General features: G+C 41.3%; 1 protein-coding gene across 2 annotated transcripts in view; it reads right to left on the reverse strand.

The window, feature by feature from the left end:
* Positions 1 to 8,961: 8,961 nt before the first annotated feature.
* UBAC2 (UBA domain containing 2) overlaps positions 8,962 to 24,686 on the reverse strand; it is a 190,267-nt gene continuing 174,542 nt past the window's right edge. For both annotated transcript variants that reach the window (XM_075061513.1, XM_075061512.1), the window contains 2 exons: positions 16,799 to 16,921; positions 8,962 to 13,031 (listed from right to left, as the gene is read on the reverse strand). In XM_075061513.1, the coding sequence (XP_074917614.1) occupies positions 12,924 to 13,031; positions 16,799 to 16,921 (231 nt within the window). In that variant the 3' untranslated portion in view covers positions 8,962 to 12,923. The remainder of the gene's footprint in view (positions 13,032 to 16,798; positions 16,922 to 24,686) is intronic.

Here is a 24,686-nt window from a genome sequence, read left to right on the forward strand (position 1 = left end):
TCTCAGTTGTTGGAACAGTAATTAGATCTGGTGTCCACGTATTGCTCTTGCACAAAAACCCTCCTTAAAATGCACTTCTTCCACTGAACCTACTAAATTTAATCCCCTTAAATTAGAAACATGATTACACTTCTTTTTAAAAAATTGCAATCAGCACCTAAGAGGATCATGATCTAAATGACAAACCAAACCAAGCCGAGGTGATGATTATCCCATGCAAGGGGCACTCTCTATTCTCACTGAAGTCAACGGGAAGTGAAGCTAACAGCACCTTGCAAGACTAAGCCCTCAGCTCGTAAAATCTGTGAGGTAAGGACAGCATTTTCCTCTGTGTTTTGTACCTTATTGATAGAGTCATTGGAGTTTTGTTACAGCTGAATGCCTTGTTTTGGAGCAAACACTTACGAGATTACAACACACCTGTGATGGGTTGGGTCACAGAAACCCCCTTGGAACTGCCAACTGATGTGCTGGGACTACCTCTGAGCCCATTTTCCCTGCCAGCTTGGGACTTCAGTACCCTGTCTTGCTGAGCCAGACACACTAGCCTGCTGCAAACACAGACCAAGGTCTAAACCATGTCCCCTACAAGCTGCAGGCTTAACTGAAAACAGCTTAAGAAGTGTTCCTGTGTCCAGCACCCAGATACCCAGTTCCCAATAGGGTCCAACCCCAAATAAGTCCATTTTACTCTGTATAAAACTCATACAGGGTAAACTCAAATTGTTCACCCTCTGTAACACTGATAGAGAGATATGCACAGCTGTTTGCTCCCCCAGGTATTAATACTTGCTCTGAGTTAATTACTAAGCAAAAGTGATTTTATTAAATATAAAAAGTGGGATTTAAGTGGTTCCAAGTAATAACAGACAGAACAAAGTAAATTACCAAGCAAAATAAAAAAACACACACGCAAGTCTAAGCCTAATACAGTAGGGAACTAAATGCAGGTAAATCTCACCCTCAGAGATGTTCCAATAAGCTTCTCACACTGACTAGACTCCTTCCTAGTCTGGATGCAGCAATCACTGACACCCCTGTAGTTCCTGTCTTTTGTTCCAGTTTCTTTCAGGCATCTCTTTGGGGTGGAGAGGCTATCTTGTGAGCCAGCTGAAGACAAAATGGAGGAGTTTCCCTGGCCTTTTATATTCTCTCTCTTGTGGGTGGAAACTCCTTTTTTTCCTGTGCAGATCACTCTACAAGATGGAGTTTGGAGTCACATGGGCCAGTCACATGTCCATGCATGACTCAGTTCTTTACAGGCCGACACCGTTGTTTACATGTTAGTTTGAATGTTCCCAGGAAAGCTCAGATGTGGATTGGTGTCTCCCAAAGTTTATTATCAGTTAAGTTTTTCTTGTTTGGGCACTTACTGAGAATAATCCTTTCTCAAGAAGCTGACCAAATGCTTCACTGAGTCTACTTAGAATCAAAACATACTGAGATACAAGTATATAGCAATATTAATAATTTCAACTACAAAAATGGTACACACATACAGATAGCATAATCATAACCGGCAAATCATAACCTTTCCTTAGACACCTCACCTGACAATCTTTGTACAATATTTGTTGCAAATATATAACAGAGATTGCAACAATGATCTATATGGTCAGAGTTTATGTCAATAACGTCACAACACCTATTTATTATTTATTTCTGCCCCCAAAAGCTCAGATTCAAACAGACAAAAGGAAAGGGATAGGACATGACCCCACTATCTCTGGCTTAGGAAGCCAATGCCTTAGCCTTTAGGCCACTGGGGCTCTATACTACATATACTACACGTCAAGTGTTCAAGGTACTAAATTGGCCACATTAAATGACATAATGGTGTGATAACACAATTAATTGTCCTGTTGTATTGTAAATATAAAGATTATCCCAGGGTAATCACAATTTAATCCTAGGGCTTGATTCAAAGCTCATTGAAATCTGTGGAAAGACTGGCTTTGGATCAATTCCATAAATCATTCCGTTTTTAGACTGTAAAATACTCTGAGAAAAGGCACAAATCTCAAAAGCCAGCTCTATTTAGATTGTACAAGCTTTGGGATGCATTCTGTGTCTTCCGTTTTCATTTGTAAAGATGTAACGCAGCACTGCAGCATGGTCTGCTCTCAACAAATAACTAAGAAATAACTAAAGTACAAAAACACTTTGCTGAGAAGCAGTCAAGGTGGCTACATGCACAACATACCTGACACAAACCCAAGAAATGTTACACCATTCAACTGTACATATCCTCTGCTCCACCCACAGACATACTTACCATTACCACAACGACCGTAAACCAAAGAGCATGCAGCACCACCTTACCTTAGCCTCTCAATTCTGCAGACCTCCTGCACACTTCCGTTTACCAAACTACGCCCTTCCAGCACTAATAGTTGTAGATCTTTTGTATCTTGGAATAGGGTAGTTTGGTAGAGGACATGATGAAAAGCTGTCATCACTAGAGGTGTGTATTAATTTCCTATGGTGTCTACAAATGCCTTGTAGGGGACTCGACAAAGGATCCTGGGACCCTGGAGGTTGGTTCTGAACCTGTGCCACAAAAGTACAGCATCATAGAAGTGTAGGGCTGGAAAGGACCTTGAGAAGCCATCAAGCCCAGTCTCCCGTGCCGAGGCAGGACCAAGTAAACCTACAGCAGCCCTGGCAGGTGTCTATCCAGCCTATTCTTAAAAACTTCTCTTGAAATTCCATAACCTCCCTTGAAGCCTATTCCAGAGCTTAACTACCCTTATAGTGAGTCAGTTTTCCTAAACCTAAATCTCTCTTGCTGCCAATTAAGCCCATTACTTCTTGTCTTACTCTCAGAAGACACGGAGAACAATTGATAACTATCCTCTTTACACCAGCCTTTGACATATTTGAAAACTGAGACTCGGTTCACACTCAGTCTTCTTTTCTCAAGACTAAACAAAACCAATTTTTGTAACTTTTCCTCGCAGACCATGTTTTCTACACCTTTGATCATTTTTGTTCCTCTCCTCTAGCTATGCTATTTTATCTGACTCAGGTTATTTTATTGCTCTCATCATTGGGGTATCTGAACACTTTCAGAAATGACTTAATCAGTGTAGCTAACATCTGTTACTTGTGGTTTGTCCTTTCTCCCATCCTCTGCCTAGGAGGAAAAGAGTATGAGCTGATGGAAAAAAAGACATTACCCATCAGGAGCTGCATTTCTTTGACAACTAGAATCTCCTCTCAGAAGTTGAACATAAAATTTCTTGTTGTAGAATAAAATTCGACAGAAGAATGCAGCTTTTATGATGTTATGCACTGGGTAGTCAGGGTGCATAAGTTTTCAGTGGTTGAATAACAGCAAAAAAAGGCATTTAATTTCTAACAATTTCTACTCAAAGACTACAGAGTGTACCAGATCTACTCAAGGTTCTTTCGTATGTCCATTTGTGTGCAGAGAGCCAAAGTTTTTTAGAATATATCAGCTGATAAAAAAGTGCGGGGAAAGGATCAACCTGACATGGACAAATTTCAGCAGCAGACCAAATTCAAACAGATCTTATTAAAAGTTTATGAAAAGAAATCAAACAAACAATACTTGGAAAATCGAAAGGGCATAAACGCTAACATTGGATGAGATTTCACACTGAAGGGCTACCTACATGTAAAGGAAAAACAGGCATTTAAAATTATGACCCATGTTAAAGCCATCTCAGGACACAACCCTAACTACGGATCCACAGTAAATGCCTCTATAACAGGGGTCGGCAACCTTTCAGAAGCGGTGTGCTGAGTTTTCATTTATTCACTTTAAGGTTTTGTGTGCCAGTAATACATTTTAATGGTTTTTTTTAGAAGGTCTCTATAAGTCTACATATTATATAACTAAACTAGTGTTGTATTGTAAAATAAACAAGGTTTTCAAAATGTTTAAGAAGCTTCATTTAAAATTAAATTAAAATGTTGATTTTACGCCACCGGCCCGCTCAGCCTGCTGCTGGTCTGGGGTTCTGTTCACCTAAGCCAGCAACAGGCTGAGTGAGGCCTGTGGCCGGGACCCTGGCTAGCAATGTCCGGCAGCCAGAACTCCAGACTGGCAGCGGGCAGTGTGGGGCCAGGGGCTGGGACCCCAACCTGGCAGTGGGCTGAGTGGCTCAGTCCACTTCCACTCAGGGGTTCCATCCTCTGGCTCCTGCCAGCCGGGATCCCGGCTGCCGGATCCACTCAGCCCACTGCCGGTCTGGGGTCCCAGCCCTGCCCACATACAGTGGGTACCTACCTTCTCCCTGGTTTTGGCCCATTCTCTTCCTCTCTCTGTTCTGAGCTGAGGGTGGGAGTGCACTGAGCACAGGGCTGGGGGTGAAAGGTCTGGCCAGGAGCTAGAATGAGGGAGGGGGATCAGGGTTGGGGCAGGAGATTTGGGTGTGGGGCACTTACTTGGGCACAGGGCCGGCTCCAGGGGTTTTGCCACCCCAAGTAGCGCACACAAGAAAAAAAAGCCAAGATCGCGGTCTGCGGCAATTCAGCAGGAGGTTCTTCGCTCCGAGTGGGAGTGAGGGACCCTCCGCCGAATTGCCACCGAATATGTGAAAGTGCTGCCCCTCTCCACAGCTGCCGCCCCAAGCACCTGCTTGCGAAGCTGGTGCCTGGAGCCGGCCCTGCCTGGGCAGCTCCCATTTGGTGTGAGGGGTGCAGATGGAAATGTGAGGTGTGTGTGCAGGAGCTCCCGTTTGGTGCTCAGGGTGGGAGTGGGAATGTAGGGGGTGCAAGAGTCAGGATGTGGGAGGTTGCAAGAGTCAGGGCGGAAGGTGGGGGCATGTGAGGGGGGTGCAGGTGTCAGGGCAGGGGTGGGGCTGGGTATGTGTGGGGGTGCCAGAGTCAAGGCTGGAGTCGTGGAGCAGGATGGGGGAAAGGAGTCAAGCAGAAGGCTGAGTATATATGGGGGGGTACAGGGCTCAGGGCACGGGCCTGGGATGTGTGTGAGGGGGGGTCAGGGCAGAGGGCTGGAGTGTGTGTGGGGGGTCAGGGCAGGGGGCTGGAGGGGAAATGCCTCTATTCAACCCCCTCCTTCTCCAAGGCCCTGCCCCCACTTCTGCTCTGATTCCGCCGGGAACAGCAAGCACACTGACTCTGCTCCTTCCCGACTCCCTCCCTTGCAAGGGCCATCAGCTGATCGGCCGGCAGGGAGAGAGGGGTAGGAACCCAGCACACTACTGGAAGAGGCAGGAGAGCCAGCAGGACCAAGCTTCTGCCCCCTGCCCCCGTGGAGGGGGCGGGGGTAGCAGAGGGTGGAGAAGAGTGGGCTGGGCCGGGCAGGATTTTTAATAGCATGCTGCTGCCTGCCAGGACTCCAGTGGCAGCAGCGTGCCATTAAAAATCAGCTCGCATGCCATCTTTGGCACACGTGCCATCGGTTGCCGACCCCTGCTCTATAATAATGAATTAAGAATTATATTAAATGCCTCCCTGAGTGAGAAGGGATCAATTTCCTATGCCACACAATAGCAGTTCAGTGTCAGTTAAGTAAAAGACTGGGAGGTTTACATTTTGATACTTATATGGTAAACTTTTTGCATTCTAGTCATGTATCCTTTATGCCCAGAAGTTATAGATTTCACATGGGAAAACAGAAAATATCTAATGAGGTACTTATCCAGTCTCCATCTGCATGGCAACTAAGCTCCTCCCAACTATTGAAATGCATAAATGAGACATCACCATCTCTCTCTCTCTTTCCCTCCCACTCCTTAGAAGAGAGATATTGATTAGTGTATGGATTTTGTGAATGAATTGGGAAGTTGTGTGCCTGTGTGTGTGTGTGTACGTAAAGAACTTAGTGGAGGAAAGCTAAGTTGAAGAAATGTGTTTTCCATTGAATTCTGATACAGGTAATTGCTCCTCCGTGTCTCTTGTAGGAATGAGTCCCACGGTCCTTGCTGTGAAAGTTCTGTGTTTTGCTCCGTTGCAGTTGATCTTTATGGAGAAAGAGAACAAAACCTCCTTGTAGTGAGTGGTGCTAGATCAGAAGTGGGCAAACTACGGCCTGTGGGCCACATTTGGCCCAGGGGACCATCCTTCCTGGCCCTTGAGCTCCTAGCCGGGGAGGTTAGCCCCCTCCCCCACAGCCTCAGCTTGCCGTGCCACCAGTGCTCTGGGGCTGCGAGCTCCTGCCATGCGGTGTGGCTACCAAACTTGCTGCTCTGAGCAGCATGGAAAGGGAGCAGGGAGGTTGGATAAGGGGCAGGAGGTCCCGGGAACCTCTGCCCTCTGGATAGGGCAGAGGTTCGGGGAGAGGTCAGGGGACGGGGAACAGGGGTGGTTGGATAGGCGTGGGAGTCCTGGGGGGCCTGTCAGGGGGCGGGGGTGTGAATAGGGGTTGGGGCACTCAGGGGACTGGAAGCAGGGGGTGTTGGATACTGGTTGGAATTCCGAGAGGGCGGTTAGGAGTGGGAGGGGCCCGGCAGGGGGCGGTCAGGGGACAAGGAGCGGGGAGGTTGAATGGGTCAGGGGTTCTGAGGAATGAGGGGGGAAGTCTGGGGGCAGGAAGTGGGAGGGGGCGGATAGGGGGTGGGGGCCAGGTTGTTTGAGGAGGCACAGCCTTCCCTACCCAGCCCTCCATATAGTTTTGGAACCCCGATGTGGCCCTCAGGCCAAAAAGTTTGCCCACCCCTGTGTGAGAGCCTGCTGTGGACTTCAGGTAGTCCAGGAAGAGATTCAACCACCCCCAATAGCTCTTTGAAACATGTTTTGGTGGATAAGAGGGAACTCTTGTCTATAGTAGAGCCTCAACGTAGACCTGTACAAAACCTTTGTGTTTCAATTGGTCTGCTTCAGCCCAAGTGTTTTTTTTTTTTAATTAAAAATGATCCTGTTTGCAAATTAATTTAAAACAACATAGTAAAGAGTATACAAAATTTTAGGCACAATAAACTTTTTCTGTACTTCATTCGCCTCGTATGCCGTAATTTACTAATAAAATGTGTAATCAGGTAACACATGAGCACAACAGTTATTCTGTGGAAATCTATTTCCTGCTATTCAGTTTGTATGCTAAGTATATTTACTAAGAATTTTTTTAATCCCTATTCTTATCAGCCACTATATGTAACTGAATTTCTTCTGCTTTTGCTCTGAGCCTGACATTTTTCAGTGCAAACATACCTTAAATTACCATTGAGATTCTGAGATTAGATATAGGATACTGCACAGGGACGTATACAAAGGCACTCATACTAAAGCAGCACAGAGATAACATCTGCAGAACAATGTTCGGAATTTGTAAACCACAGGGTTATACGTATAGTGTGCATATATAAAACCCCCACACTTGCAGGGAAAAAAAATTAAGCTGTTTTAAAACAAGACACATACCATACTTGTAGAGTCGAAATACCCATGCCCAGCCACCTTACTCACTATGTGACTTTATAAGCTGCCAGTCTAATCCTCCACCAATAATTTTTACATTTCTATGCTATGGTTTGAAAGAGAAATTTCTTCTCTACAAGCATTCTCTCTGTGAAATCAGTACGAAAGGAGCATTTTATTATCTTATTTGCAAAGGTTTGAAGCAATGTGTAAAGGCGAATGGGGAGTAGAAGGCTGAAAGAGCTAATTAAAACCTAATATAGATATCAGTTTACCTTTAAAACCTTGTTTCTTCTAAGTAATGAACCTGAAATAGAAGTGTAACTATTAGTTGTGTTTCAGTGTCGCCAGAACTAAGCCCTAAAACGGTATTGCCACCTAGTGGTCATGCTTGAATCTTTTTAAGTAACAGCATAGTACGGTAGAATTCTTTAACTGGAGAATGCAGGGTGCATTTTCCTTTACCATTTTTTAATTGCTAATTTATAGTTAATCATGGCAATCTGACAGAAAAATAGGTTCTTATCAAAACCATGATAATTACTTAGTATGAATTCAAAATATCTTAAAACATGATTTTCATGGAGCAAGTATCAGAGCGGTAGCCATGTTAGTCTGGATCTGTAAAAGCAGCAAAGAATCCTGTGGCACCTTATAGACAGACGTTTTGGAGCATGAGCTTTCGTGGGTGAATACCCACTTTGTCGGATGCAAGGAGCAGACTGCAAAATTTACTTGTAAAGAACCCTGGTTTCATATCAAGAAAATACCCCAATTATATCAACTTCATATTCTTATCCAGACAAGAATATAATTAAAAAAAAAAAAAAAGTAAGAGTTTTAAAAGGCATGCCACCAACATAAAATCTAGTCAATGAAATAAAAAGAGAGAGAGAGAAAACATAGATTCAGATATTAGACCTTATACCTGCTAAATTTGTGATTTTACAACTGCTTTCCTTTTTTGGGGGGTTATAAATATTCCCCTATTGAAAATCTTCCTACAGAAAGTGATTTTTAAAGTTGATTTCTGTGACTCTGCTCCCAGGGCTCATTTTCTGGCCCCTCTGGCTGGCCCGGCTCTGCTCCTCAGCTCAGCTTGGGCCCCTGCTTTCTCCTTAGTGCGGCCCCACGCTGTCTGACCCAGGCAATTCCAGCTCACACGGCCACCACCACAAGGACCCCCCTTGTCTCCTGACTCTCTGATTAGCCTGCCTGCCCTGTCAATCAGACTGACCTCTCCCCATTGTTCCTGGGAACTGTCAGTCTCAGGGTCCTGATTTCCCATTGATCCCTTCCCCTTTCTTTTGGTACTAGGAGCTAGACAACCAAAACACCCCCCCGCCCCGAGTTTTAGTGTCCCCTTACACAAGGGCCATCTCTCCCTGAAATTATATGGTAAAATCAAGCTAATCAATACCAGGTTTTTCTCTCTAGTGAACTGACAATTGATTTCTATTCATTTATCAAGGTAGGTACAAATACAAAAAAATACTGTGCATATTCACAGACAAATTAGATTGCCAAGTGCCAACCGTGGTTCCTAGTGCTGTAAAGTTTGGACACCTCTGATATATAGTTAAACATAAGTTCAATAAATGCATACACACACTAAAAGAGAGAGGATTCCTGGAATGTATCTTTTTAATTTTCTTGTAACAAACCCATATTATAGCCACAATGAGGCTTTCCAGAGTAATATACAGCATTATAACCACTTGTAGGATGGCTGGGTATTTTGCCAAGTGTCTCAGCACTCCTAGGATGTATTTTGCTTGTTTTCGTACAAAAATAACTGCACATAATCTTTTGCTTAAATAATTAGTTCCTTAAGGCATCAATAGGCACTATATACCACAGCTATGTATATAAGAAGCTAAACGTTACTGTAAATTTAATTAGTTCAGAGGTAGTAATCTCTGTCCCCTATGCTGTGAGAGGAGGACATTTCTGAAAACAGCTCCACCATATTGCACCTTAAAAGAAAGGGAAGACTCTGGGAACCCGCTGTTCCCACTGTAGAGTTCTGCAGTCATCCCATGGAAAGCTCTGTGCATTTCCCAAATACCATACGACAGTTAAAGATCTCACTCTGATAAATTATTCTGATCAACAGAAGCTGCATCATTAAAGAATGTCCTTAGCCTTAGTGAAATCTGTAATAGCAACCACTATTTGAGACTCTGTCTATATGTCTACACTGCAGCTGAGAGAAAGCCTCCCAGCTCGGCTGGATGGACTCGTGCTACCAGGACTCAAGTTGGTGCACTAACAGCAGCAGAATGGACATCGAGACTCGGATGGCACTCAGGCTCCCAACCCACCTGACACCCTGGGTCTGAGCTCGGGTGGCTAGCCCATCTCTGCCAGAGCCATGTCCACCCTGCTATTTTTAGCATGCTAGCTCAAGTGAATCTAGTGCAAGCCTGCCTACCTGGGCTGGGATGCTCCCAGCTGCAGTGAAGACAAATCCTCTGGGTGAGACTATGGCTTTAATAATGTCAATAACAATTTTGCCACTGACTTCAACAGGGCCCAGATTTCGTCCTTGCAGCCCTTCCCTATAGAAAACTGATTTGTATTCTCCTAAAGGGAAAGGGCAGACACTTTCTTTTGCCTTTTCAAAAAATGTCTGGAGTGCACTCCACATGGAAACCATATCATCTGAGACATTTAAACTTAGACTGGACAAAGCACTAGTAAATATGCTCTAAGGAACTATCTTGCACACACATGGAGATGGTCTACAGCAGGTGACCCAACAGATTTTTTCCAGCTCTAATTTCCACAAGTCCCACTTTGCTGAATGAATCACCTTGCAAATTTCTTCAGTAGTGTCTGGGATCAAAAAGAAAAAGAAGTTTTTGTATGAAGACTACAGAAGACTGCAAGCATTTTAAGACAGGGGCCATGGGTGAAATCCTGGCCCCTTTGAAGTCAATGGGAGTTTTGCCGTTGACTTCAGTGAGGCTAGGATTTCATCCAATATGTCTTGTACATTCTTAAGAGTGCCTACCACAATGGGCCTAGGTCAGAACTGGGACACCTGGATACCACTGCAACACCAAACAACAAAAATAAAATTTTTAGACCTACAGAATATTAATCTGCAAATACTCTAATAAAGTCCTGACTTGCACTCTAATTACATACTTGCACATTCTGAGTGTAAAATCTGTATGGAATCTGGATGCAGCTCTACTGGCCCTTGTTTCTATAGTAAGACGGTATCTGGAAGTGTATCTGTTATATTTAATGTTTTACTGGGTAATATATAAATAAATAATTATGTACATGGGTAACTGCTTCTATCTGCAATTATTTATCACCCTCTATGGCCACCTATTATACCAGTGGTTGGCAACCTTTTAGAAGCGGTGTGCCGAGGCTTCATTTATTCACTCTAATTTAAGGTTTCACGTGCCAGTAATACATTTTAATGTTTTTACAAGGTCTCTTTCTATAAGTCTTTCATATATAACTAAACCATTGTTATAAGTAAAGTAAAGTTTTTAAAATGTTTAAGAAGCTTCATTTAAAATTAAATTAAAATGCAGAGCCCCCCCCGCCCCCCCCGGACCAGTGGCCAGGAGCCGAGCAGTGAGTGCTACTGAAAATCAGCTCGTGTACCGCCTTTGGCACGCGTGCCATAGGTTGCCTACTCCTGTATTATACAATTATTCTGATCGTGATGGGGAGACTTTACACCTATTTTACAATAAAAAAGTATGACCTCTTAGACGTATACTTCAAAAGTTTTAACTGAGCTGCAAATCATCGTGCCATTTTTGAACAGATGCCTTTTAAGGTTCCAGGGCTTCTTTTTGTGATCCAGTCAGTTTTCAGACTTAACTGACTCCAGACATCTCCTGAACCCATGCAGGGAAAAAGGCAGGCATCTTTATGTGATCAAAACAATCTTTCACTTAAAAATGTAGGAAGAGTCTACAAAAAGACTGTTGCTGTATGCAAATACCTCACGTTACAATGTTCACAAGCTAAAATAACGGCCTCTCATTTCAAATCTCTTAATCAGTCCAATGGAAATTAAGACATGAGCAAAATAATCTGTATTATTATAAGTACATTATGTACCTAAATGTGAATAAAATCTGATGTTATTTTCTGTTCATTTTGCAGAATACAGTAAAGCTGCCATTTTTAGAAATCCCAATTATCCCCTCATTTTGATTTCTAAAATATAGTTCTCCCTCCTCTTTCTCCTCTGTTCTCTTCTTTCCTTCCAACTTCTTACTCTTCCCACTTCATTCTCCCTGACATGTTCAGTCCTGTTTTCAATCATATAACACATACAGCATGCACAAATATAAAATACATGTTGCACATGTATATATGATACATTTAAGTGCAAAACTCAACTTAACTTTAATTATGGAGCCAGAATTGGCACCTCCATAATAACTGGCTTGATTTGCAGAGGTGCTGTGTACCCAGAAACTCCAAAGCTGGTGAGGCACAGCACTTCTGAAAAAGAGGTGAAATAGGTATATCTATCATTTTAAACTTTAAAACCCATTTCTTGCTCTCCTGCCATTAGACTCCTGTTGGCTTGAGTCAATCCTTCCAAAGGCTAGGCTTCCAGTCAGTGACTGACAGTAAGTACAGCCTCCAATTGTACACCGAGGATGGTCTGTATCTATAATGGCATTAAACTACAGAAGAATAGTCTTTTCCTCTGCCTGGTTTGTATTTTTCTTTTAAAGAAATGTATAGGCTGCTCAAAAAACGCAAAACTAACATGCAGCATACTAAATATTCCATCATGTTACCATGGAAATGTGCCCAAATCAGATTAATGATGTCAGGTCTGATCTTATTGTAATCAGCAAATTCCCTTTTACTGCTTCCATTCAAGTATTTTTATGCTGTCTGATCTGTAAAGTTATCTACACAATTTGTATAGTTTAAATTTATACCAGTCACTTAAGGTAACCTGCAATATGCATGTAACAGTTCTGGTATCCTACATGAATTATGGTACTGAATTACAACTTTTATTTAAAAAGGATTTTGAGAGAGAGAAAATATTACAAACATTAATAAAACTTATTGATGAATGACATATTAGTCCCATAATTCTTTATGGAAATGACATTACCCACCACATTTCCTCATTACCGTGATCAAAAATCAAAATACTGTAAAATAATGTAGAATTACAGTTTTAGAGCAAAGAAACTGAGAAAAAGAATAGAATTATAATTTTTCCTGATAGGTAAATTTAACTGTTTGCAGTAGTTTGAGTTGCTTCTGTATTTCCTAGTTATTAGGAATAATAATATGTCTAATACTGATTTAAAAAAGAAAGACACCAAATTTTTTAAAATAAAATTTGAGTATATCATAGAACATATAGAGATAAAAGTTACTTTTAAAGAATAACCAGAACATTAACCATCACTTTATTTGGGGATTTAGGAACAGTCAGTGCCATCCATTAACACTACTTTGAAACATCGCGTATAGTAGACATTTCTTCTCCTTGGCTTTTGCTCTTTATGAGTCTATCCAGAGGTGGCTTTGATCCTCTTGCTGAAGTTTTTCTTCACAGGCAATCATCAGTGCTGCAGTAGGAAGTTGGTAGCTACATTAAGGTCGTTATTTGAAGCTCTCAGAGCTTCCAAAGCATCTACCCTGGAAAATCCCATTTCCATAAGTCGTGCAACCTGTAAGAGAAATAGAAAAAAACACCTTTAATCACAGTTTTATTCATTTTTCCTTTAGAGTTATCATATAGCAGCAAAACTGTTCAGTTTATTACTGAACACTCTGTGCAATGGTATATCTTTTTTTTTTTAAGTATCAAAACACTTATCTGATATGGTGTGGTTGGATGAGCCAGAAAACATTACTGCAGTTGAGAAAATACAGTTTGCAATAGAACAATAATTCAAGTGGTCAGTAGGTACTTGAGAAGCATTTTTCACGTGCTACAATATAATTTTGATGGCTAACTTTTTGTCTGCATGCCAACTTTCTTTTATATGTGTTGATTCAAACGGTATTGTATTTAAATCCAATTTTTTTTTATATTATAACACAGTGTGCCAGATTCAATACCCAAATGGATAAATCATACCAATTTCAAGCTGGAGTAATTGTAAAACCTACATTTTTTAAACTGTGTTTAGTTAAAAGTGAAAATCTAATTGATTTCATCTGAAATAGTTTTATTCTTATCCAATCACAGCTGACAGTAAATTAAAATTTTTGGCAAAATTCACCAAAATGGTCATGGCAGCAGAAGCACTCACTATTACCCCCTTACTGAGGGATAAGGTCTGAAACCAGACAGCACAGCCCCAGAAATGGGCAGCCACAAGCAGGCTGAGAGATACTTTGTTTCTTCCTCCTCACTGGCAGGTCCCTATGAAGCCTGCAGCGAAGATTAAAACTGCCCTTCCCCAAAAAGAAACATAGAGAGAAGGGTAGATATCAACACAACTGTCTGTTCCCTATAGGGCACAACAGCGAATACACATTTTCCTGCGTCACAAGATTAATAGATTTCCAAGGGACATTGTGGTCCCTAGTCTGACCTCATGTATAACACAGGCCACAGAACTTCTCCAAAATAATTCCTTTTTAACTAGAGCATATTTTAACAAAAAAAATCCAATCTTGAATTAAAAATTGCCAGTGATAAATAATCTACCACGACCCTTGGTAAGTTATTCCAATAGTTAATTATCCTCATTTTAAATATTTATACCTTATTTCTTGTCTGAATTTGTCTTCTTTCAACTTCCAGCCATTGGATTTTGTTATATATTTCTGTTAGATTGAAGAGGTCTTTAACAAATATTTGTATCTAGTCACTGCTTAACTTTCTCTTTGTTAATCTAAATAGATGGCGCTCCTTGAATCTACTGTATCACCATCTAATCTTTTAATCATTCTTATTGCTCTTCTCTGAATCCCTCCAATTTAACAACCTCCTTCTTGAATTGTGGGCCCCAGAACTGCACACTGTATTTCAACAGCAGTCGCCCCCGTGCCAAATACAGAGGTAAAAATAACCTCTTTCTTCCTACTCGATATTCCCCTGCTTATGCATCCAAGAATCACATCAAGCACCTTTTGGCCACTGTGTTGAGGCAGAGCAAGGGCAGGTTCTTGGGGGCAGGAGGTGGAGTGAAGGTGGGGCCTCGGGGAAGTGGGGTAGGAAGAGGTGGAGAGAAGGTGGGTCTTGGGGAAGGGGCGAGGAGGGGGCAGGGCTTTGGGGCAGAGGGGGGGTGGAGCACTTCCTGGGAAATGTAAAAGTTGGCACCTATGCCCAGAGGTATAATAATGATTGCCCTTTTCCTGTCAGAAAGCTTTTTCCTGGGGTGGATTTAGCTGAGCAGTGGATGCTCCAGCAGGGGGTCACGAAGACCTGGTAAACCCCATCTAGGGTGGCCAGACGTCCTGATATTATTCCGTCCTGATCAATATCATGGGTTTTTCTTATATAGACAACTAGCCCCACCCCTATTTGGGGGAAAAAAATATCCTGATTTTTCACACTTGCTATCTGGTCACCTTTCCCTGCACAGGGACTTTTAGATGCCGCTGGTTATGAAATCTAGTTGACGTGAGACTATTGTTGCAAAGATGTCAAAAGTAGCATAATTCATTCTTCCCATAAAGATGAGACATAAACGTTGGATTTAAAAGGGAAACCCACACAAAAATTATCAGTATCCTATTTGAGAACCTGACAATGTATTAGTTTTCAAAACCTTTAGTAATATATGCATAGATTAAATCCCAGAAAAAGATTTTTGAAATCCAGGATAAATGTTGCAATACTGGAAGTACTTCCAAAAAATCAAAATGCAGCTTTCTTGCCAACATCCAGTCAAAACTATGTTCAGAATATGCGCAGTCTGCATTTCCAGATACAAATGCAAGATTCACTCTGTTTACACTACTTAACATTTCTATCAATGACCTGAAGAAAACATAAAATTACCACTGATAATGTTTTCAGACAGCATAAAGGTTCGGGAAGTGATCAGTAATGAAGAGGACAGGTCTGGATAACTTTGTAAACTGAGCACACGCGAATAATTTGCATTTTAAATATGGCTAAATGTAAAAATACACATCTAGGAACAAAGAATGTAGGCGTACTACCATGATGGTGAGTCTTTATCCTGGGAAGCAGTAACTCTGAAAAAACTGGGGAGTCACGGTGGATAACCAGCTGAACATGAGCTCCCAGTGTCCTGGCCCCAGTTCCACCCCCTCCCTGAGGCCTTTGCCTGCCCACCGCTCACTGCTCTCCGCCCTCCCCAAGCCACCAAACAGCTCGGAAGCACCCACAGAGTTGGTGCCTATGCCTCTGGGCTTGCTTAGAGAAGCATCCCAGGAGCAGCCATTTTGGGAACCACTGGTCCTCCAGCAACTAGAAGGGCAAGGATCAGCAATAGCCAGTCAAGGCCCAGCAGGTTGAAATAAAACGAGCTGCCTGCTACTACCAAGGCAGCTCTGAGCTGGAGCTTGTGGAGTGAGGAGAGATGCTTCCTAGGCCAACAGCCAATGGAACCAGGTCAGGTCAGGGCCTGCTGCTGGCCATGGTCAGCGACAGGGGTTCAGGAGGAACCCTGCTGATTTAATTCTGGAAAGGGAGTTAAACCCAAGCAGGGTAAATAAACTATTTTATTTATAATAGCCCAGAAGGGTCAGGTACTTCTTCTATTTGAGTTTGTTGTACCCCAGAAGGGGTTTGAACTGACCCATCCAGAAGGCTAAGCCACGCAAGACCCACAGAGGCAGTCTGACAGCCTGCAGGAGGCACTGGGAGCTAAAGAAAGCAGCAGCACCATGTCCGGACACTGGGGAAGAAGGCACTAAAAAAGGGTGAATGCAATACAACCAGTTCTTACTTTTTCATTGGAGATTGGTCAAATAGGCAGGATGAGAACATAGCAATTCCTGTCTTATGTTAATGAAACAGAACTGTATTTACTGAGTTTTATACTGCGCATGTGTAGCCATTCACAGCTGGCATAAAAATTGTATTTGTGTTATTTATATGTCTTGATGTGTATACATGATGGAGTATGGAAACTGTAAAGGGCAAGCTCAGTTAAAGAGAATCAAAACTTCCATAACAACAGCTTCACCCATAATCAACATGAATAATGCAAACTATTGCCAGTCTCTATTTGTTTACCATATTTGAATAGTAAAACTAGCTGGTTGTTTTTTAAAGAAAAGCTATATACAAAGCCAGAAATTCTAAAATAAATTTGCAGCTCTAATCCATAAATGCAATTGCATTAGTTCAATCTGTCTTCATGTTGTAACTGTCATTTAGTATTCTAGTTTGAGCTACCAACATATTAACTGTATAGAAGGTTACCACAGGTTACAGATTATGATAAATAGTACACGTAGCCAACCCCTCATCTATTTAAATTATGTTTTAATATACAAAAATATTTACCTGTTCCTCAGAAACTTCAGCAGTTGGAGGTGCCTCTTGCTCAGACTGGCCATTATCTTGATAATTTGCATTACGTCTACGACGTAAAGGAGGAAGGATTTGATTCCAGTTAATCACCCTGCCCTGAAACCAGATATGTATTATTAGTTCTTTAACCCAAAAAGGATATAAAAAACTCACAGTTTTGTATAAATTGTATTATAAGTAAAATGTTTATTTCAAACAATAACTTCTATAATATCATAGTATTTAATGATTACAGTACTCAAAAGGGTATATTTTCTTGCTTTACTAATTAATCAAAATGTTTCTGCTACATTAAGGGAACATATACTAATAAATAGGAGCTATTTGTCTTATGTATTTCCTGTTTAAGCCTCCTGTTAGTTTTCTAGGACTAACAGTTGAAGGAGCTGCAGCCCACTACCGTGAAGGAGAGCAACTTTGAGTTCCGGTCTCTTGCTCCTCATGTAAACAGAGGTTTGGCTGCCTCTGTTGCAACAGACATAAAACCTGATCTTTTTCTTGCTCTGTGTAGTTGGCGGGAGTTCCATTCACTGACTGCAGTATCAAGCCCATAACGTCAAGATGCGTGGGCACTTTGTATTACTTAACAGCAGCTCTGCTCGCTAATTAAGAGTTGGCATTGATAACTCTGAAGTCTAGTTCTCCTTAGGCAGAAGGATAGTGGCTGAAACACTGGTCATCGCAGATGGGAAAGGCAAAAAATGCAAGAGATTAAGGAGGAGGCAATGAGTGGATTTCTCAGGGCGCCAACAAAATCACAGAGGTAAACTCAGGATAAAGCCTACTGAGGATGTCTATGTAAAAGTTTTCTACAGCCATCACTGTACTATCTAAGTGACTGTATGAATTTAACACCAGTTGAAATGACTTTGAAAACATCCTCCTTCTTGCCTAGATATACTCTATTAAATATCATGTTTCACATTTTGGCACTGTTCCAAAGTAAATGCATTTTGTACAGAGTGTGTTACAGAAACAGAAATTTAATTTTATAATGTAAATGTAACCAAACCACAGAAAAAGAATGGTAAGGTGCTTACTTTTTACAGTATAACAAATACATACAGTAATATAAAGTGTTATTTACATAATTGCCCAGAGGTAACACTGATGTATCAGCAAAGTTTTTTTTGATGGATTAAGGGTAATATTAGAACTACTGTCCATGAAAAAAACATCTGTTCCTTTACAATCTGTTTTATGTGTTTTTGCCCGATGCTTCTGTGTCTATAAGGCAGCTTGTTAACCCCCCACTCCCTGTGTCTCTCTCTCTCCTCTCTCTCACTATTGTGGAAAGCATTCCTTCTTCCTTTCAGTTTGTAAGGGATCTGGGTTTCCTTCCTGCAGCTGCTCTATTTTGGGCCTACAATTCTCTCTCAGAAGACCTTCCTCTTACAAAAAGACGTTTTTTTTTCAGCTTTGCTTTTCTCTTTAAGCTTCTTTGGGCTGGGGCAATTAACTTAAAATGTAACCAGAATATTGCATTCATGCAGTTTTGTTTGTATATATTTCCTTTAAAAGATCAAGGGGAAAAAAGACACCAGTGTGGTTAACTGAATGTATTTCAAGAAAAACTGATGTATTGAAGAAGGTTGTCTGTTCTATGACATTTTTCTTCTATGCACTGGAAATCATAAGGTATCAGACAGTCAAATAAATGTGCTAATTTATAAATGTACTGGTCTATCTGATGATTGAAATAAGTGTAGCTGCTTTTCCTGCTGTACCTATAGCATTGTTAGTGAGTTATTTATTCTGTTTGTCTATGAAATCTTCACAAGTACATGTTATTTGTCAACTGACACTACCAAGGGTCACCCTTTCTTCCCAGAAATGAGCCTTCTATTTGGCACCCGCAACACACAAAAACAAAGTGTTGTCAAGCTTTAAAAAAGCAGTTTCTACACTATGTAGACCATCACTTTTGTAACAGGCATCTTACTAAACTACGGATGCAGATAACGTAATAAGAACAGATTCAGGTGGATAACAGAGTGACACGTTTCCTAGAAATACCTACATAAGATCAGACAGACAGATCAGATAAATAATTTTTCACAGCTTTAAATTGCCTTTAAAACATTTCAATGGCCTTTGGCTCTAGGAGCCATTACCCAGTATTCTTTATTTATTAATTACAGGGAATACTATAAACGCAGCAATAATATGATCAGGCAAATCTGCAAAGTGTTTAAGGTTTAGCACTGTATCAAAAGCTGAGAATTTAACTAAATCCAGTCCCAGAGCAGGTAGGATAAAAAAATCATCATGAAGTCAAGTAATCTCACATATACCAGTTTTTAAAAATAGACAAAAAGGGGGGGAAAAAAGACTACTGCCAAGCCTTGCCTTACAGGAAATCATTTTCAGACCTTCCCCCCACATCCATACATAATGTTATGGCAAATGTTAAATTGCAGTGTATTTTATGCCCTCTAACATACTTAATATGCAAATATCCAGGTACATTTCAGAGGAATATCTGCACTAAGGTGGACTGAGCTGACTGAATGGAGCTTCTAATCTTTTTAAGGGTCATCTGTTTATTAGCATACAATTTCTATGCAAAAGAAGCATATTTCATGATAGATTTGCAATTGGCCTCTCGGTCACTTTCACTGACAATGACATCTGCTCCAAGCTGTTTGGTGACATCCAAGCAGAGCTTGTGAATTGGCTATTTATTATGTGAACTTAATGAAAATTTAATGATAAATAAGGGAGAATGTAAGAGGTTTCAGACCAGGCAATTCTAACCGTGTTACACCGCTCACACCCAGAGTCAATCCCAACAACTTTTTGAGATCTCCCAAGTGTTTTGGACAACAACTCTGTACAAGACTGTCCCTAGGAAGATGTGTGCAAAATCTTCCCTCCTTTTCCCCATTCATGGCTCTCAAAAGTGGCTGATGCTAGTGTTTTCAACAGAGGGGATGGGACTACCAGCTTGTCCCTCATTTCTTAGCTCTGGTTTTAGTGCTCAGATGGCACTCATGACAGAATTACTGGAAAGAAGGAAACTTTCCCTTTGACCTCCCTACTGGTGCACCCTCTTCCTCCGAGAGTCCGTGAGATGGCTTTTTTCCCCAATCTGGGTCTCAAAGCAGCAGAAAGTTTGTCACAGTGAGAAGGCAGGAAGTTACCATCAGCTTTCAAACACTGGTCCCTAGAATTGAATGATATGAAGAGAGGAGCTGTAGAAGGTCTATTCCTCATGTTAGGAGCCACCCTCTCTCTCTTACAGTTGACCATTATACAGAAACTGTTTTAACTAAGGTCTAGCTTCTTAGGCCACAGCACAGAAGACAATAAAATTGCATCACCACTAAAAATCAGTGTTAGGGCAGAAATGATCAAGTTGCTGACAGTGTCCTCCCCACCACTGTCTTGTAGCTGGGGTGGGGGTTTGTCTAAGCCAGCAGGGGAAAGAAAGCCGTTGGCCACTTTAAGGAATGCACACATCCTCCTCATGGCACTCAGCCTTCCTCATAAGTTTGAGGAGGGGAGTTCTTTAGCTGATTGGTTGGACAGAGAGATGCAGCAAAAGTCTAATGGCTCGACAATGGGGAGGTCTTATGAACTCTTCCTCATGACCAGGTCACCATTCCTCACTGGGAATGAAACCCCCCTCCTTCTGCCCACTGGGATTAGAATAGGAGCAGGTTTGGGGGGCTTGCTGTGGACATCGTGCTAGTTGCCCTTTGGGGGCTGGGAAGGAATTTTTTTCTCACTGCCAGATTGACCTGGGCAGTGTGGGTGGTGGTTGATTGTTTTTTTCCTTTCTCTCAGCATCCCAGGGTCCCAGTGGGTATATTAGGTTGTGAAATTTATTTAGTCACAACTTGGCAGGTGCCCAATGCAGGTACTCTTTCAGTCGGGGGTCCTGTTTCCTGATAAACCAGAACTGGAAGCAGATTAGGAAAAGGCATCTCCTAGAGGAGGAGGGGAATGTGTTTGGGGCTCCAAATGGTTGGAACAGCAAGGAGATAACCCTCTAGATTGTCACAGGAGAGTGACGGGGTCCCAGCAACAGTGGTGGGAGCATATTAATGAGATGAGGGCTCACAGCATCCCTCCATAAGGTCGTACAGATTACAAATGAAGGATGACCTGCACAGGACAAGTCATTGCTGGATAGTTCCCAGATGCGTTACTTAATAAAGCTGTGATCTATTAAACCACTTTCCTGGTATCTCATCTTTCTGCAGTATACAAGACAATGCATGTTGTATATAAAAGACATACACACCTTTTTGTATAGACCCAGATAGAGTCATTTATAGTAATGAACCTGTTTTGTGCCCTTATGTAAACAAGCAACCTTCTGACTGCATAGCCTACTAGCTCTCATTTAACGTTCTAATTCATACAATCCCCTTAGTCTCTTTTAGGGATGAGAACTGTACTACTTACTCAGATCTCTCTCTCTCTCTCTCTCTCTCTCTCACACACACACACACACACACACACACCCCCCTCAAAAAAAGCACAAAAGTGCTTTTTTACTCAGTGTTTTCAAAATAAAAAAAATTGTATTTTAGGCAACTACTAATTTTCAACTAAAGTAACAAAATAGCAATTAAACATTTGTCAATCCCATTCACTTAGATAGAGAAAGAAAATGTATTTTAAAAGTTTTCTTCAAAGCTCTGTAAGCACTCAGATATTTTGATAATGCTATAGTATGTGCCTGAATTAATGCCAGCTTGCCATCTGTTTGCACAAACAGGAAACACCTCCTAATATCTGGCCTCTAAACCTTTTCTAAAGATGTAACCACATAGTGAGAGATGGAAAAAAGGAAACCGCTTTTGCATTTCATTTTTTAAATAACATACAATCTGTCCCGTACTGATAATCTACACAATAGTAGATATTTTGGGTAGGGTGAGATATTCTGACTGTCCCAGTTGTTTTATGCAAGATTTAAAAAAAAAAAAAAAATCAAGGCATCTAATGTGCTAAAAGTAATGTCTCAAATACTTCCTTTCGGATAAAACTTCATACAAATTTTCAATTCTACTACCACCTCATTCAAGGAGAGGATAACAATCCAGCGTGGGGGGAAAAGAGACTATATGCTTTACTATGGAGTGAAAGTTTTAATATTTCTCGTTTTAAGACAGATGTAAAAATAGTGGCATTAACTCTGGGTTAAGAATTTTATACTGCCACCCACCATGGTATCTGATTACCTTCCATGAATAACAATAGCAAAGTTTCTGGTGAACTTCATGGAGTATCTGGCACTTCTCCCATTTCAGGGTCAAAACTTTGCTTGGGATAGGATCTTGGTTTTGATTTTTTTGTACCCTAAGCCTGTAGAGGTTTAGGGTACAAGGAAGTGTTAGTGTTGTGATTGTCATTCTTATGGTAAAAATGCTTTTTAAAAAAGGAAAGTTTTGCAGTGATTCCTAAAGATGGTCAGACTGAATTTGCCTGATCTCCTCTGGAAGTTCATTACATAGCCGGATCTCTTTGAATAAGAATGCTTTGTCTCCAGTGCTCACATGCTTCATCCTGGGTTTTGTGATCAGTGTTGCCCCAGACAAATGCAACTGTCACATAGATTGATAGATCAACATTCGGTCTTTGATGTAGCCGGGGTTTGATCCATTGATTACTTTGAAAATTAGGACCAAGGCCTTTAAACTGACTGGGAGCCAGTGAAGGGACTTGAGCACAGATCTGATATGCTCACAGTGGCCTAAGCCATGGAGAAGAAGGCAGCCACATTCTGCAGGACCCTTGGAGTCTGTCCATCATCTTCACACTCAACTCCAAATATGGTGAGTTACAGTAATCCAGACCAGAGGTGACAAATGCATGGACCACCGTGGCCAGGTCCTTGTCCAGGAAGAATGGATGACTTTTCCTAGCAAGTTGGAGGTGAAAGAAGGCATTTTGGGGAACTGCTGCTTCCCAGTCATCCAAGCTCAGTGTGCAGTCAAACAGGGCTTTGAGGCACTGCACCACTTTGACAAATGGAGGAAACAATATCTTGGCTATCTCGGAAAAGTATTTCTCTTTACAACCAGCATCATTTGGGTTTTGCCAGGGTTCAGTTTGAGCCAGCTCTTCTGCACCGAAGAGTTGATTTCCTGTATGCATTCTGACATCGTAACAGTGGCAATGGTTGCATCAGTTGAGAAAGAGACATAGTTGAGTGTCATTGGCATGCTGTTGGTAGCTGAGCCCACAGCATTTCATTCTCTGTCCCAGTGGCCTCATATATATAGAAGAGAAGAGGTGATAGTATGGATCCCTGGGGATTCTGCAGGTAAGGGCCTTTAAAGAAGAGGAGGAGGAGGAGGAATTGCCTACCACCACTCCTTGAATTCTGCTGGAGACAAATGATTGGAGTAACTGTAGTGCTGGGCCATCTACCTCTGCTATGTCAGCTAGATGGATCAGCAGCATCTTGTGGACTAATGTGTTAAGGCTGCTGATAGATGCTGCAGTATGCACAGGGAGATTTTGTGTGTCCAAGATCATAAGGAGGTCATCTTTTAGTGCTACTAGATCTATCTCTGGTCTGTGCCCTGGTCTGAATCCTGAAATGTGAGGCAGCCAGGATGTTGGCTGATGTCACATGTTGTTGAAGCTTGGTGGTTAGATATTTAACTCACCTCTACTCACTTCCTGTATACAAAACTTGTTCTTTTAACAGAAATAAAGACTGAGAAGAATCAAAAAAAGTAGATTCTACAATTGTGCTTTGAAGAGTAAATTTTGTAAGACACTACCAATGAAAATGTAAAAACAAAATACATTGTAGTAAACGTGTACAACTGCTGTGTGCATATACAGGGCCTGTAAATGATTCAATGAATGGGTGCATTAGCCTTTCAGCTTTGGAAACCTAGATTCTAATTCTGTTTTAAGCTACAGGTGGAAATACACGTTGCAGTCTCATCCTGGTTGCCCAGTGGTTCATATCAGAAAGACACTGCAAAATCTGATATGAATGGCAGTCTCTGCTCAAGAGAGGCATACAAACAGAATAGCCAGGGGGTTGCAGGTCAGAATTAAGAGAGCTGTCTGGGGAAGCATGCATAGCACTTGCCTATACTGTGCTTCTTAAGCCAGTGCTATTACTGAGTTTTATATATAAAATCTGACACATTTTCCAGAAAAATATAAACTAGATAAGTGACAGGAAATAGAAAAATACAGATAATATCCATACCCTGTATAAAAAGCTTATTAATGGCTAACATATTGCAGGGGTAACAGTTTTAGAAAGACAGTTACAGCATGATTTGATGAGGAAGTTTTTGATTCCTCTAACTATATTTCTAGAAAAAGCAAAAGGCAAACTTAACTATTCTATCCCATCTAAATTCCAAATATTAACTTATTAAATGCTGGGAACCTACACATATCTACTAAAACAAATGAGCAGCAAACACAGCACTGTACAAGGCAGAAAATAAGCATTCCTAAATAAATCTGATGATGAAAACGTTTAAAGTCTTAGCAAAAGAATGGCCATAAAAACTTAGCCATAAATTAAATCAAATTATCACCCATCAACATCGTGAGGCAAAGCCCTGCAATTTGTTGAAAGTAAGAAGTGATTGGTGTGGCAGATGAGGAGCTGCTATATAATAATTTTATGAATACTGTATGTGACCAAGTTATTGAGATAGATTATATAGCTATATTTGGATTAGTGGAATGTTCTTCATATGCCTATATTGCTTTAATTCAATGGGGGCTGTCACCTGGAACGGAAGACAGTGGCAGATAGGAACTGGGGAAAACTGTTAGATTTGAGGATTCTACATCCTATCTCTAGCAAAGTTGCAAGCCTTGTTTAGCCATTGTTGGAAGCTAACAGATCAAAAGGTTATAAACA

Source organism: Chelonoidis abingdonii, chromosome 1 (assembly GCF_003597395.2).
Source record: "Chelonoidis abingdonii isolate Lonesome George chromosome 1, CheloAbing_2.0, whole genome shotgun sequence".
NCBI lineage: Eukaryota > Metazoa > Chordata > Testudines > Testudinidae > Chelonoidis > Chelonoidis abingdonii.